The 13,685-nt window shown below is 47.6% G+C and overlaps 1 protein-coding gene across 5 annotated transcripts in view; it reads right to left on the bottom strand.

Moving 5' to 3' along the window:
- LOC109689049 (uncharacterized) overlaps positions 1–13,685 on the bottom strand; it is a 595,734-nt gene that overhangs the window by 34,452 nt on the left and 547,597 nt on the right. The window contains exon 1 of one of the 5 annotated variants that reach the window (XM_074053375.1): positions 4,035–4,173. The exons of 3 other annotated variants lie outside the window; for them this stretch is intronic. In XM_074053375.1, coding sequence (XP_073909476.1) covers positions 4,035–4,037 — 3 coding nt within the window. In that variant the 5' untranslated portion in view covers positions 4,038–4,173. Of the gene's footprint in view, positions 1–4,034; positions 4,174–13,685 lie in introns of those variants that run through there. One more of the 5 variants, XM_074053378.1, reaches the window with a different exon arrangement.

Here is a 13,685-nt window from a genome sequence, read left to right as displayed (position 1 = left end):
TGAAAGAACCCCTGCTGCTGGGCTGCAGCTCAGAGGTAGAACACTTGCCTATCATGCACAAGGACAAATAAATAGAAATAAAGTCCCTGAGACACACCGAGGAACTCAGAAAATCCTGTGTGTGACAAAGAAACAACATATTTTAGAACAGAACTAAGAAGTTCTGCAGGAAGCGAAGGCCAAAGCAGACTTTTAACTACCCAGGCTCAGCATTAAAGGGAGAGCAGGCAAAGCCTGGAAGATGTGAGGATTTGTCTGTTTCCTCTTGTTCTTTTGGCTCAAAACACTTGCTAAATATAAGTGAAAGGAACTGCACTGTGAGGTGCACTGTGCACCTCATGAAAACATCACTTGGAAAATTCACAAGGCAAATAGACCACTTCTGCCATTGAGAGGAACAGTAGGGCTGGGCCGGGCTCAAGTGGTAAAGGGCTTGTCTGGCAACCACAAGGCAGTGAGTTCAAACCCCAACACTGCAAGCAAAAAAGTTTAACCCTAAGAAAGAAAAACCTCATCTCCGGAGTAAACTCATTACAATATTCAAATGGGCACATTTTTTCTGGGGTTTGAACTTAGCGTCCCACACTTGCTAGGCCAGCGCTCTCTCACTTAGGCCATGCCCGCATCCATTTTTCCTTTGGCTTATTTCCAAATAGGGTCTTCTGGTTTTGTCCTGGCAGGCCTGGACCATGAAGGTCCTATTTGCACCTCCCTTGGAGCAGGGGTGACAGATGTGCAGCACCACATTCAGCTTAATGGGTGAGACAGGGTTTGAGCTGTGCTGGCCTCAGACCTACATCTTCTGAAGTCTGTCTCCTGAATCTCTGGGATTGTAGACATGAGCCACAATCATGAAAAGTGAGCTGATCCTCGAATGCCTGTTTTTCAATACTATGGTTGAGGGGAGAGGGAAGGAGAGAGAGAGCACAGGTGAGAGAGAGAGAGAGAGAGAGAGAGAGAGAGAGAGAGAGAGAGAGACAGACAAAGAGAGAGACAGATTGAATTTCATATAATCTGAAGGGCCACATAGAAAAAATTCTCAGAGCCAGAGGACAAGCAAAGCTAAATAAATTAGGTTTCAAGTGTCAACATTCAAGTGTTGACAAGTCACACAATAAACACACATCCAGCCAGGCACTGGTGGCTCACGCCTATAACCTTAGGTACTCTGGAGGCAGGAATTAGGATTATGGTTTGAGGCCAGTTAGGGCACATAGTTCATGAGACCCTATTACAAAAATACCCAACACAAAACAGGACTGTCTGAGTGGCTCAAGTGGTACAGCGCCTGCCTAGCAAGCATGAGACCCTGAATTCAAACCCCAGTATCACCAAAAACACAAAACACATCCATGAAAGGTCTGATGATAAATTCAACTATAAACAAAAATTCATACTAAATCAGAATTTACGTATAATCAACAAACCAACTATTTTTTTCCACTGTGTAAAATTATGTTCCATTACCACTTGAGTACAAAAATAAGAATACTATTTTCAACATCAATAAATAAACCTGGGCTGGGAACCAGTGCAATACTCCTGTAATCCTAGCCATTCAGGAGACAGAGATCAGAGGGATTCTTGGTCAAAGCCACCCTCAGGTAAATAGTTCAAGAGACCAGATCCTGAAAACTCCCATCACAAAAAAAAAAAAAACAGGGCTGGTGGAGTGACTGAAGCAGTAAGAGTGCCTGCCTACCAAGCATGTTCAAATCCAGTGGTGACAAAACAAAAACACAAAGAAACGTGGCACCAAGTGTGGTGGTGCAGAGTTGCAATTCCAGCTACTTAGGAAGCAGAGGCAGAGGATCATGAGTTTGAAGCCCACCTTGGCATATGTACAGCATTGCCTAACATGCACAAGTCCATGTGCTCAATAATTAACACCAAAAAAATAATAATTATTTTTCTTTGTCAGTCCTCATCGTCCTGTCCATGTAGGATCCAAGCCAGAACATCGCCATGTTGCGCTCAAATCTTGAAATAAAATTCTGGTTTTGAAAGCAGGTAAGGTATGGAAATAAGATTTTACAGAGGGGGGCCGGGGTGTGGCTCAAAGGGTAGAGCACCTGACTAGGAAACGCATGGCCTTGAGTTCAAATCCCAGTACCACCAGAGACAGAGAGAGAAAGGAAGGAGGAATTGGGAAAGGGAGGGAGACAGACAAGAGGGAGAGAGACAGAGGAAGAGAGGGAAAAAAGGGAGAGGGAGGGAGAAAGAGAGAGAGAGAGAGAGAGAGAGAGAGAGAGAGAGAGACAGAGAGAGAGAAACAGAGATTCCATGCAGGAAACAAGAGGAGCTCAGGGAAGCAGCTGCTTCACCCACAGTTCACAAGGGACCCAGGCTCGCAAGGTGAACACAAGTCTGACCCTAGATACCACTGTCACTGTGCAGAGACAGCCCAGGGCTTCCCTCCCAGGGAGGGAGGGAGGGAGGAAGACTGAGCAGCCAGGAAACTTCATTCTGGGGCCTCCCCACACCTAGGGCTCCCCCATCCATGTTCCCTCCTCCCAGCAGCAGCAGGCTTTGTGCTACAGGCTGGGTTCTGACCTGAGCTGCCTGTCCTTGTCCTGCCCTCACTAATGACACCACATGTGTGCTGTTTACTGAACACCAACCAATTCTCCACCACCCACCTGGTGTCGCACAATGCAATTCTGGCTCCAGAGAGACTTAGAGCAGTCCCCACAGCTTCCTGGCTCAGTGCTACCACACTGTCCCCACTGCAGATACCAGGCCATGGCCTGTGTTTGTTGTGGCTGGTCACCAGTCACCTTCCTCAAGTGATGGAGAGGTGGCACTCGGGAGTCACCTCATTAGCACAAATTCAGAAAAATGCCTAAAAGGGGTGATTGATAAACAGCCAAAGACACTCCTTGTAGCTCAGGGAATGCCAAGGGCTTAAGGATGGCTGTGCCAGAAGATCTGGGACCAGACTAGTTTTTAAAATTATACCACCTTCCATATATACCGTCAAAATCACAAATCTTTTCTCCATAAGACACAATGCATTGTTCTTTCTCTCAGACGCCCTTTTCAGACTTCCCTAATTGACACAAATTACACCCCCAACACACCACCTGCCTGAAAGGAAAAGAAAAACTGCTAAATACAGGAGCGCTGGCACCCTGGCAAATGGCTGTGATCACCGAACTCCCACCTCACAAAGCTTTCCGTTCTGGAGAAGCTGCTCTCCCCTCCCTGCCCTGTCCTGTCCACTTGGCGGGTGTCACCGTCCTCTCTCCCTCCTTACACTGATGTGCTGGCCAGACACAACAGTGAACTGTTGTTCTGAACTTTTTCTCCTCCCTCCTTGGGACGCCTCTTTTAACTGTCACCTAAGGACAGGTGGACTCAGGGACATCTCCCCTGTCCCAGGAGCTGATGCTGCCCCTCCACCGCCCTCCTCTCCCCTTCTTTCTCCCTAGAAAGCACAGCCTGCTCGCCTGGCCCTGGAGACCCCGCAGACTTGCACTTGGGGCTGTCCCGCCTCTGCACTAAGCTCAGGTCCCCGCCATCTGCGTTTCATTTGTAAACACTGTGTGCACACAGGCCAAGGCCGACACCAACCACGTCAGAGGGACCCGCGTCTCCCCTTCCGCTCCCCCACACGTGTCCCCGCGGACCCCTTTCCCGTGCTGGCCATGCGGGGAGTCCACAAAGCTAGGGATTCCCCGCCTCAGGACCAGGTGGCGGTGGAGACGCCGCTTCCACCATCAGGAAACTCGGGGCGCTCAGGTCTGCGCCGGGATGGGGACGGGGACCCCGCGGCCACTCGGGAGCCTCCCGCCACCTCCGCCGGCACCGCGCTGTGGGGAGACGCGGGGCTGCGGGCGCGGAGGGACAGGGGGCTCCGGCGGGGACAAGGGACAGGAACTTGGGGTCCCGGCTGCGGCCCCGCCCCGCCCGGGGACCGAGGGGACGAGCGGAGCGGCGCCGGCGGCGACTCTGCCGCAGACTCCGGGGCTCACGCGGGGCCCAGTCGCTCTCAACCCCTCCTCGCCCGTGTCACAAATCCGCCCCACGCTCACCATTCCTGACTGCCGGTGTCCTGCTGTCCACACCTGCTCCAGTGATGACAAAGCGACAGATGCTGAACCGCCTGACACCTCACAACTGCCAGGTCAGTGACACAACAATGGCGGCCCGAGAAAGGAAGCTCCTGCGACGAGGGGCGGACCTTTGGGAAAAATCGCTTCTGATTGGACAGCTCCTGTGGCTCTGATTGGCTGCTACTCTTGTCATAGTCCTGAGTGACAGGAGAACCGATCCATACATAGCCAAGAGGAGGGCAAATGACCGTTCATCCACAGCTGTTCCAGCACGGGGTTCAACTGGGAGCTGACCTGGCCCAGCCTGGGGAAAGTGCGTTGAATGACACCTGGCTCCTGGTTCCTGAGAGCGGCCACCTGCTTCTGCCTGAACTCACTGGGCTCTTCCCGCTTTCTCCTCGTGGACGTGGGTTTCCAACTGGGAATTCCAGACTCTGACCCATGGGGACGTCCTGACAACAGCAGAAAGGTGGCCTAGGCCAAAAGACATCACACTGGAACAGGAGGAAGGCCAGACACGCAATTGATGAATTGGACCTGAGGCCAAGGCTTTCTCAACACCTTTTCCTATGCTCTACCTCTTCTCAACCAAGAAAGAAAAACATACTAACCACGGACTACAGTTACCCAGTGCATGGAGAAACGGGAGTTATATGATGGCAGCAATATTCTACAAAGGAATCAAGAGGAAGAAAAGCAAACCTTTGAACTGGCTCAGACAGGCAGCCTCTATATCCAAGGACACAATGGAACTCCACTCAGGTGACTCAAGTTGTCCAGCAGATGCCTGCAGGCTTGAGACACTGAGTTAAATCCTCAGTACCACAAAAGAATAATTAAATAAAATTTAAAATGTGTGTACATATGCATATACATGCATTTATACACACTAACACTGAGGGAGCTGGGATGACTGAAATGCAGCCTCAGAGTGCCTCCCACCCTGGAATGAGGCAGGGACACCTAAGGATATCACTCTGAGAGTCACCATGCTTTGCTGTGTCACTGCCTTCCAGTGTGGAGACATCTATTCCCTTCAGCATCTTCTCACCAGAGGGCATCCTCACCTGGAGCACTTTTGCTTTTGATCTAAGTCAACTGCCAAATTCCTAAATCCTTTCTCCAGAGCACTACGTGAATGACCCTTTCTTTAAGGCTGACCGTCATAGATTTTCCTTAACATATTCAAGGCAGATTAACCTCAGCAACTCTACCAGGGAAAACCCAAAATCCTTCCCAGAAAACAGCTCCATGGCAACAAGTCACCATCACGAAGTCCAGAAACTCCAACAGCATCTGCTCTGGGTTCTCTTGCTCTCCACAGCTCTGCAGCTTCTCACTGTCACATCCTCTGTCCTTCTGAATACCTGCAGGCCACATGCAGGGGAAGCAGTTGACCAGGACACACTGAGGGAACTTTGTTCTCCTGCTTCACACCAACATGGATGAATGAAATGAGACAAGGAAGCTGAATCCAATCCTTTGAATATGAAGTAAGCACAATTCTCCCTTCCTTCAGGGTTGGTGAACACATACAGGTGCTGGACAGTTGGGGTCTCCAGGTGGGACCTGCGGGGGCCATGCATCCCCTTCCTGTACCTTGTACTATGCACCTGTTCCATGTGGCTGTGGCTGGGGTATATGTTTTTTTCTTTATCAAACAGTGATCACAGTAAGCATTTTCCAGAGTTCCATTCTTAGTTTAATAAATTAACAATCAGGAATGTGTAAGACTGTGAAAGAATTGTGCAGAAATGTGTGCACTCTCATACACACTTCCTTGACTGTTGTCTGATGCTGGTGTCATCCTGGGGGTGAGCCCAAAACCTTTAGAATGAGAAACTATCTCCAGCTAGTATCAGAATTCAGTGGAAATGTTGGAAACAGTCCACTGTGGATAGCTGTGAGTGTCACTGTGGAAACAATCCACATGCTTAGTGTGAGAAGTGGCCTGGATAAACAGCTCACTTTTACACTCTTCTGTGCAATATGAAAAAATATCTGTCCAGTCACTGGAGTCAGTCTTAAATCTGACTACTCACCCCATTCTGGAAACCAACACCTACCACAGAACATGCTGGGCCTCCCCAAAACCTCTACAATATATCCTCATTCCAGTAGCCAGGGAGAACTCTGTACACACAGCAACATGGCTGCATACTCATGCTTAAAATCAATCCATCACTTTGGAAAATTGGAAGTATGTCCTCTAAGTTGGTGGAGGCCTCCTCTATATCCCTACTGTTACACTGCAATGTGAGGACCTATGAAGATTATATATCAGATACTTATGTGAGCCCCAAATAGGAAATAAGTCAAATATCCATGATTGTGACCACGTGGTGAAGTACTATTCAATTTCTTGTGGCAAGCATTCAAAAATATTTAGCATTTCTCACTGCCCTAGGAATAACCTGTTCAAGTGCCCTTGATGGTCATTCATGACCTTGCCTTCCCACCTGCCTGCCTTCATGTCCCCAAACTCCCTCCAGCACTTCCCAATGGCCACACTCAGTGGACACACCACTGTCTCTGAACACAGTGGGCCTCTGTGTCCTGATTCCTTGCACTGCCACTTCCAAATACCTGGAAACCTCTCATCAACTTGCACTTCCCAAGCGAATCCCAGTGGCACATTGTTTAGGTCTCACTGTAGACATCACTGCCTCCAAATGTGTTGTCTAAGCCCCTGACTCAGTCTTTCAATGACACTGGGGCTTCGATTATAACAGCTTTGACCACTCTAACAGCCTCCCAGCATGCACCATGAGAAGCTCAGGTGATAGGACACTTTGTTTGTCATCATTGTCACTCCCAACAGATGCATTTGGAGTTTCTGGTCTTTGTGATGGTAATTGGTTGTCACGCACTTGTTTTGTGGATAGAGTTTTGGTTTTTCCCTTGGTAGAGTTGCTGAGGTCAGTTTAACTTGAAGATGTTATGGAAATCTATGAAGGTCAGCCATAGAGAAAGGGTCATTTATGTAGTGCCCTGGAGAAAGGGTTTAGGAATTTGACAGCTTTCTTGGATCACAACCAGAGGATTCCCTCAGGTCAGTGTTAAGATGCTGAAGGACAGAAATGTTTCCACAGTGGAAGGAGGGCATTCAAAAAGGCATGGTGACTCCAGAGGGATTTCCTTAGGTGTGCCTGCCTCGACCCAGGGTTGGATCCACTGTGAGGCTGCATTTCACAATCAACCTAGTTCCCACAATGGAAGTGTATACGTACTTATGCATATGTTGGGAACCAAAAGCCACAGTCTGACAAGGTCGCTGCGGCTTAGCAGCATTCCGACAAGGTCGGAATCTGCAGGTGCACCATGCCCCTGTCATGGTGGGAAGGAGCGCTAAATGGTTTCCCTTGACTAAAAAGAAATTTATACTTAGTCAAGGACACTGGCAGTAAGAATGCAGGGTGGAGATCACAGAAAGATTGTAACTAGGTCAGAGTGTTTTGATGTTTAAGTCTCTTCCTCTTTTGTATAAAGCTTGTTGAGAAAAATAAAACTTTGCCAGTTGGTCATCAGCCTACTGGCCCTCTCGATATGTGTTTTGTCATTCCCTTCCTGAGTGAGTGAGTCCCTTTGTGTGTCCTGTCTTGTTCATTCCTGCCCTGAGCACTTTCAGGTCAAGGAACTCTGCGATCCTGGTAAGTTGGGCCCCAAACAGGGACCCAAACAGAGGCTTAAGGCAAGGAAGGGTCTGGAGGCATGCATGAACATTATTTAATTTTCATTTTCAAAATATGGAGCAACATCGAGAGAGAAATGGGCCAACAAGAAAGTAAGGACAGGATTCTCTTTACAGAAATTTTATGTTCAGTGTTGTGTAGTACAGGTTGTAAGATGTCTAAAAGTCAATTAGAGAGGTTTTTGTCTTATGTTCAAAATGTGTGTCCTTGGTTTCCTGATGAGGGAACTGTTAACTTGAAAACATGGGAGAGGGTGGGGCAGCGGATAAAAGACCATTACAGTGTGAGAGACCTACTCGAGTCCCTCTAGATGCCTTCTCTTTATGGAACCTGATTAGAGATTGTCTTGTCCCCCTGCCCGAGGTCACCACTATTCCGCTGCTGAGAGGCGACCGAGAGGAGATTCCAAGGAGAGAAATTGAGATACGAACTTCCCTCTTTATCTCTCTTGCGGACGTAAATTTGCCACCTCCCGAGGAGCTTCTTGGTTGTCCTCTGGAGGATATCTTGATCCCAACTCTGCTATCTTGTCCCCGGAGGAGGAGGCCGAATTGGAAGAGGAGGCTCGGCGGTGTCAAGACTCTCCCACTCTAATGCACCTCCTTAAGCAGTTATCTGTCTCCAAAGCCCCAAAAGCAGTTTCTTTTAAGCCCCCTCCTAATGGGCCTATGATAAGTGGCCGTGAGACTTTTGATCTTTCCCATTTACAAAAGGCTATGTGGGAGGCGAGGCACCAGGGAGGAGATATGAGAAGATTTCAGTGTTTCCCTATTCGGTTACGGGGGAATCCGAGAGTCTATGAGGCTTTGCCCTTTAAAATTTGAAAGGAACTGAAAGTGGCAGTGGTGCGGTGTGGACCTAATGCTCCTTCCACTCGAGTTAGTGGAAACATTGGTGAGCGAGCCTTTGCCTCCCACGGATTGGAAGGCCATAGCCCAGGCTTGTCTTCCGGGAGCTGATTACCTGCTATGGAGATCTGAGTTTCAAGACAGATGTTTTGATCAAGCTGATAGCAGTCGGGCCACCCAGATCCCCTTTGCTGCCGATCAACTGGCAGGGGAAGGCCAATGGGGAAGTGTGCAGCAGCGACCAGATTCCCTGAGGAATACCATGGGCACGTAAACACTTTGGCTGAGCAAGCCTGGAGGCGACTTCCTTCTTCAGGCTTAGAGCTGGAGGAGCTAAGTAGAATCGGGCAAGGGCCAGATGAACCCTGTCAGGATTTCATTTCCCGTTTGTGGCAAGCTGTAGAAAGGTTGGTGGTAGAGGGAGAAGCAGGGATGATCTTAGTAAAGCAACTGGCTTTTGAGAATGCTAATGCCGCTTGTTAAACGGCCGTTCGGCCCTATAGAAAAAAGGGAATTTGGCAGATTATATTAGATTGTGCGCTGACATAGGACCTTCCTATTTGCAAGGTGTGGCTGTGGCCGCTGCAGCGAGGGGAATGACGCCACCGCAGTTATGGAAAACAATTCATCAATCCCGCAAGCGTTCTCAAGGAAATTGTTCTAATTGTGGGAAACCTGGACATTTGGCTAAGCGGTGTCCTCAGAAGTCAGATGGTGCCTCCAAGCCTCCTTGTGAAGCTGGAGGACAAATGCCACTTTCTCCTGCGCGTTGTCTGAGATGCCGGAGAGGACAGCACTGGGCACATCAACGTCGCTCTCGGTATACTGCTGAGGCCAGCCCATCACTTATTCAATCTAATGCACAGCAGGGAAACTCCCTCAAACAATGGCAGTACTAACATTCAAACCAGCTCAGAATCCAAACGGGGGATTTCAGATCTTCAACGAGCAACCCCCAGAAGTGCGGGACTGGAGCTCAGCCCTGCCTCCAGAGTCCTTCTAACCCCTGAAATGGGCACTGCAGCCATTCCTACAGGGATTTATGGGCCATTGCCTGCAGGTAGTGTCGGCCTGCTTTTAGGATGAGGTGGTATGACCATGAAGAGACTGCATGTCTTTCCAGGGGTAATTGATTCCGACTTTCAGGGGGAAATTAAAATCATGGCTCCTACTCTCTCCACCATTGTTACCCTCACTCCTGAGCAAAAATTGGCGCAGCTAATTCTAACTCCTTATCTTTTGGGCTTGGATAGAGTATTAACCCATCAACCTTGGGGGACAAAAGGGTTTGGGTCCTCTGAAAAACTTATTGGATTCAACAGATCAGAGACTCTCATCCAGAGTTAGAGCTTAAAATTAATGGTAAAAAATTTAAAGTGTTAATTGATACTGGAGCAGATGTTTCACTGGCCTGATGCCTGACCTATGCAGCCAGCCATAACTCAGCTTCGTGACATTGGGCAGAGCCAGTCTCCTTATCAAAGTTCTTCACCTCTTCAGTGGGAGGCTCCAGATGGAAATACTGGTTACTTTCAGCCATGTATCCTTATTACGTTTCCCTATTAGTTTATGGGGATGTGATGCACTAAAGGATACAGGGCTATTCCTTGCTAGTCCTAATACCCAAGTTACTCAAATGATCTTAAATCAAGGTTTTGACCCACGGGCAGAACTTGGTGTCACCCATCAGGGTATTACTCAGCCCATTAAGCCCCTCCAAAAAAAATCGACATGGTTTGGGGTTTAAACCTTTTTTTAGGGGCCCTCATGACTCCTCCACTGCAGACTGCTGACACAATTACCTGGCTGTCAGGCGAGCCTGTCCGGGGGGATCAGGCCACTTACTAAGGAGAAATTAGCTGCCGCTCACCAGTTAGTGCAGGAACAGTTACAGGAAGGGCATATTGAAGCTACTACTAGCCCCTAGAATGCTCCCATATTTGTAATAAAAAGAAGTCAGGTAAATGGAGGCTCTTGCAGGATCTGCGGGCTATTAATAAAACTGCAGATTATGGGTTCTCTGCAACCAGGTCTTCCTTCCCCTTCTGCCATTCCTTCACATTTTCATTTAATTGTTATAGATCTGAAAAATGTGTTTTCACTAGTGTTAGGAAAAACTCCGCTCACAAAGAAAGCTCATGAGGAAACTCACGTCCATAGAGCAAAGTTTAATGGCAGGCCCACACTGCCAGGTTGGCCGGGGAAAAGATGGCGCAGCCTGAGTCTGGGCGAGCAGTGGCTTTTATAGAAGGGTGAGGGTGAGGAAGTCAGCGCATGCCCAGTAGTCTCTGGTAGGGGTGGGGCTGTCTTAGAGCGTGGGAATTTCTGTTAAGGGGTGGGGCTGCCATTTTGGCTGATTCACAAAATGGTGACATTATTGTTCTATCATTCCCCCAGTTTTTCTTTAATAATGATGAGGGTAGGGGCTGAGGATCAGGAATTGGGGTGAAGCATCGGTCTGGTTAGCTGCTTCCTGCTGACAGGGGACATTGTATGGGGCAGGATCCTCAGGCTCCTGTGTCCTGGTGGGGGCCCTCATAGCAGTCCTCTGGATGATTTTGGAGAGGTTGGTGTCCCTGGAGGTACAACTGGTTAAACTTTTGATTAGCAATAGAGACATGTAGTGTGATACAAGGGAGGAAGCTCAAGAATAGGAGAGCAAGAAACAGGCATTAGGATGGGCATTGGCCAGGAGAACCACTGTGAAATGTTGTTCCCTAGACAATCTCAAGAGTCCTCCAATTCCCTTCTCCATTTTTCTAATTGTTTCTTGAGAGGTGCTGCCATTGGGGGAACCCATTGAGCCTGACAGCAGTGGGTATCGTGGGAACGACCAGATGAGGGCTGGTCCATCAAAGTCCCAATGGAGAGGGTAGAAGATCCTTTTTGGAGAGCAAGATGCCCTGGTTTAACAGAAATTGTTATAGGGTGGGGCAGGATCTGGTCTGTAAGCTCTCTGAGAAATTTCCTGAGAAGGCAGGTAGTCAGCCAGAGGAGCAGAGTCTGTTGGAGGCAAGTTTTCCAAGAGAAATGGGTGGCCATACATTATCTAAGACCCAAATAGGAATATTAGGAGGAGCATAAAAAGATGTCTGCTCAGGGACTGAATACCTAGGGATCTAAATTGTGCAAGATCCTATAACTGCCAGGAAAGCTGTAAGCTGTCTTATGGTATGGGGGTTGGGAAATGGAAGATTGGGTTGATGCATTTATGACTCAGTGAGTGAGTCTGTCCCTTTAAAGCCACACTAGGTAGGTGACCTGTGGGAGGCAGGGGCTGTCAGGATTTTAATGTAACACTCTTGGATAAAAGAGAGCTTTAGCTCATTATTTTGTATAAATTGACACTTTTAACTTTGTAAACGTTTGTACCATATTTAGATAAAGTATCACATAACACTTAGAAGGTGGTCATTTAAGAAATATAAGCAAATATGTAAATGAACTCTGATTTAGTAGTACTTAAAGCTTGACAAGATCAGCAGAAAACACAATTTTTTGGATAAAATCTTTCTCTGTAATGGTTTTTTGTAGATGTTACTCAGAGCAGAACAATATTAGATAATCTTGTTATTTTATAGACATGGAGGATTTGATTTTAATTTGACATGACCCTAAAAATCTTCTAGACAACTCTTAGATTATACTCAACTTTAACTTTATTACACACCGAAGCTTTTTTATTATACATTTTTAAAACTTACTTAGATCTTTATATAACATACTAAACCCTTTGATGGCTTGTCTTTATCCCTCCTATTTGAGACAATCATTAGGACAAACCCTTCTTTACAAAATCCTTTCTCATCTAAAAACACTTCTTTTCCCTTTAACTTCTCAAAAAATACATTCACTACCTATCTATATCCTTTGCAGTTGTTTATTTTGTAGCTTGTATTTTAAAATTAGCTTTTATAAGAATTTTAAAATTTATTATAGGGGCTGGAGTAACTAATTAGTAGCCCTTGTTGTTTTAAGGAATTTATGACAGGCATAAAGCCTCATCTTCCCTCAGGCTTGAGGGGATATTGTTTTGGGTGTGGAAACTGTGAGGGATTTTTGAGTTTTATTTGAATAGGGAGGGCCGTCCCTGCTCGCCCTACACAGTCCATAGTGGTGAACCCAGTTCCCAAGGACGAGAGTGAGCTGTGACCTAGTGCTAGGGTTTTCAAGGAAATGAGAGAGAGAGAGACCACAGCCCAGCATGCGAGGAGGACTCATCAAGGGAGAGAGGACCTTGAGGGAAGATTGGCCAGTTGTGGATGGCAGTTGGAGGTGCACTGGGGTGGAGGAACTTCCTTGTGAGCTAGTGAGAGAGTGGCATTTTTCTAGGATCGGGGGTCCTGGTAAAGCAGCTCAGATCCTGGAGGAAGGAAATGGGAACTGATAGAGAGAGAGAGAGAGAGAGAGAGAGAGAGAGAGAGAGAGAGAGAGAGAGGGAGGGATGGGGTGGAGGAGGCTGGGAGAGCAAGGTCAGTGCTGGGAGCTCACCCAATCCGAGTCATGGCACCAAATGTTAGGAAAAATGCCTCTCACAAAGAAAGCTCACAAGAGAAGTCTCATGTCCATAGAGCAAAGTTTAATGGCAGGCCCAAACTGCCAGACTGGCCGGGGAAAAGATGGCGCAGCCCAGAGTCTGGGCAAGGAGTGCCTTTTATAGAAGGGGGAGGGTAAGGAAGTTAGAGCATGCCCAGTAGTCTCTGGTAGGGGTGGGGCTGTCTTAGAGCACAGGAGTTTGTTTAAGGGTGGGGCTGCCATTTTGGCTGATTCACAAAATGGTGACATTATTACTCTATCAACTATACCTTTACACCCTAATGATTGTCCCAGGTTTGCTTTCAGCCTGCCAGCCATTAACTTCCAGGAACCCTTGAATAGATTTCAATGGAAGGTATTACCCCAAGGTACAGCTAATAGTCTTACTCTGTGTCAAAAATTCGTTGCTGAGGCTCTTGCTCCTGTCTGACTGCAGTTCCTTGATGCGTATTTCATTCATTATATGGATGATATCCTCCTTGCTTCTTCAGAAGAGAGTCATTTACATCTTATCCTTGATAATACTTGACATGCTTTGGTTGCTTTTGGGTTAT

Source organism: Castor canadensis, chromosome 14 (assembly GCF_047511655.1).
Source record: "Castor canadensis chromosome 14, mCasCan1.hap1v2, whole genome shotgun sequence".
In the NCBI taxonomy this organism is placed as follows: Eukaryota; Metazoa; Chordata; class Mammalia; order Rodentia; family Castoridae; genus Castor; species Castor canadensis.
The sequence above is the reverse complement of the archived record's forward strand: the minus strand, read 5'-3'. Positions and strand labels throughout refer to the sequence as shown.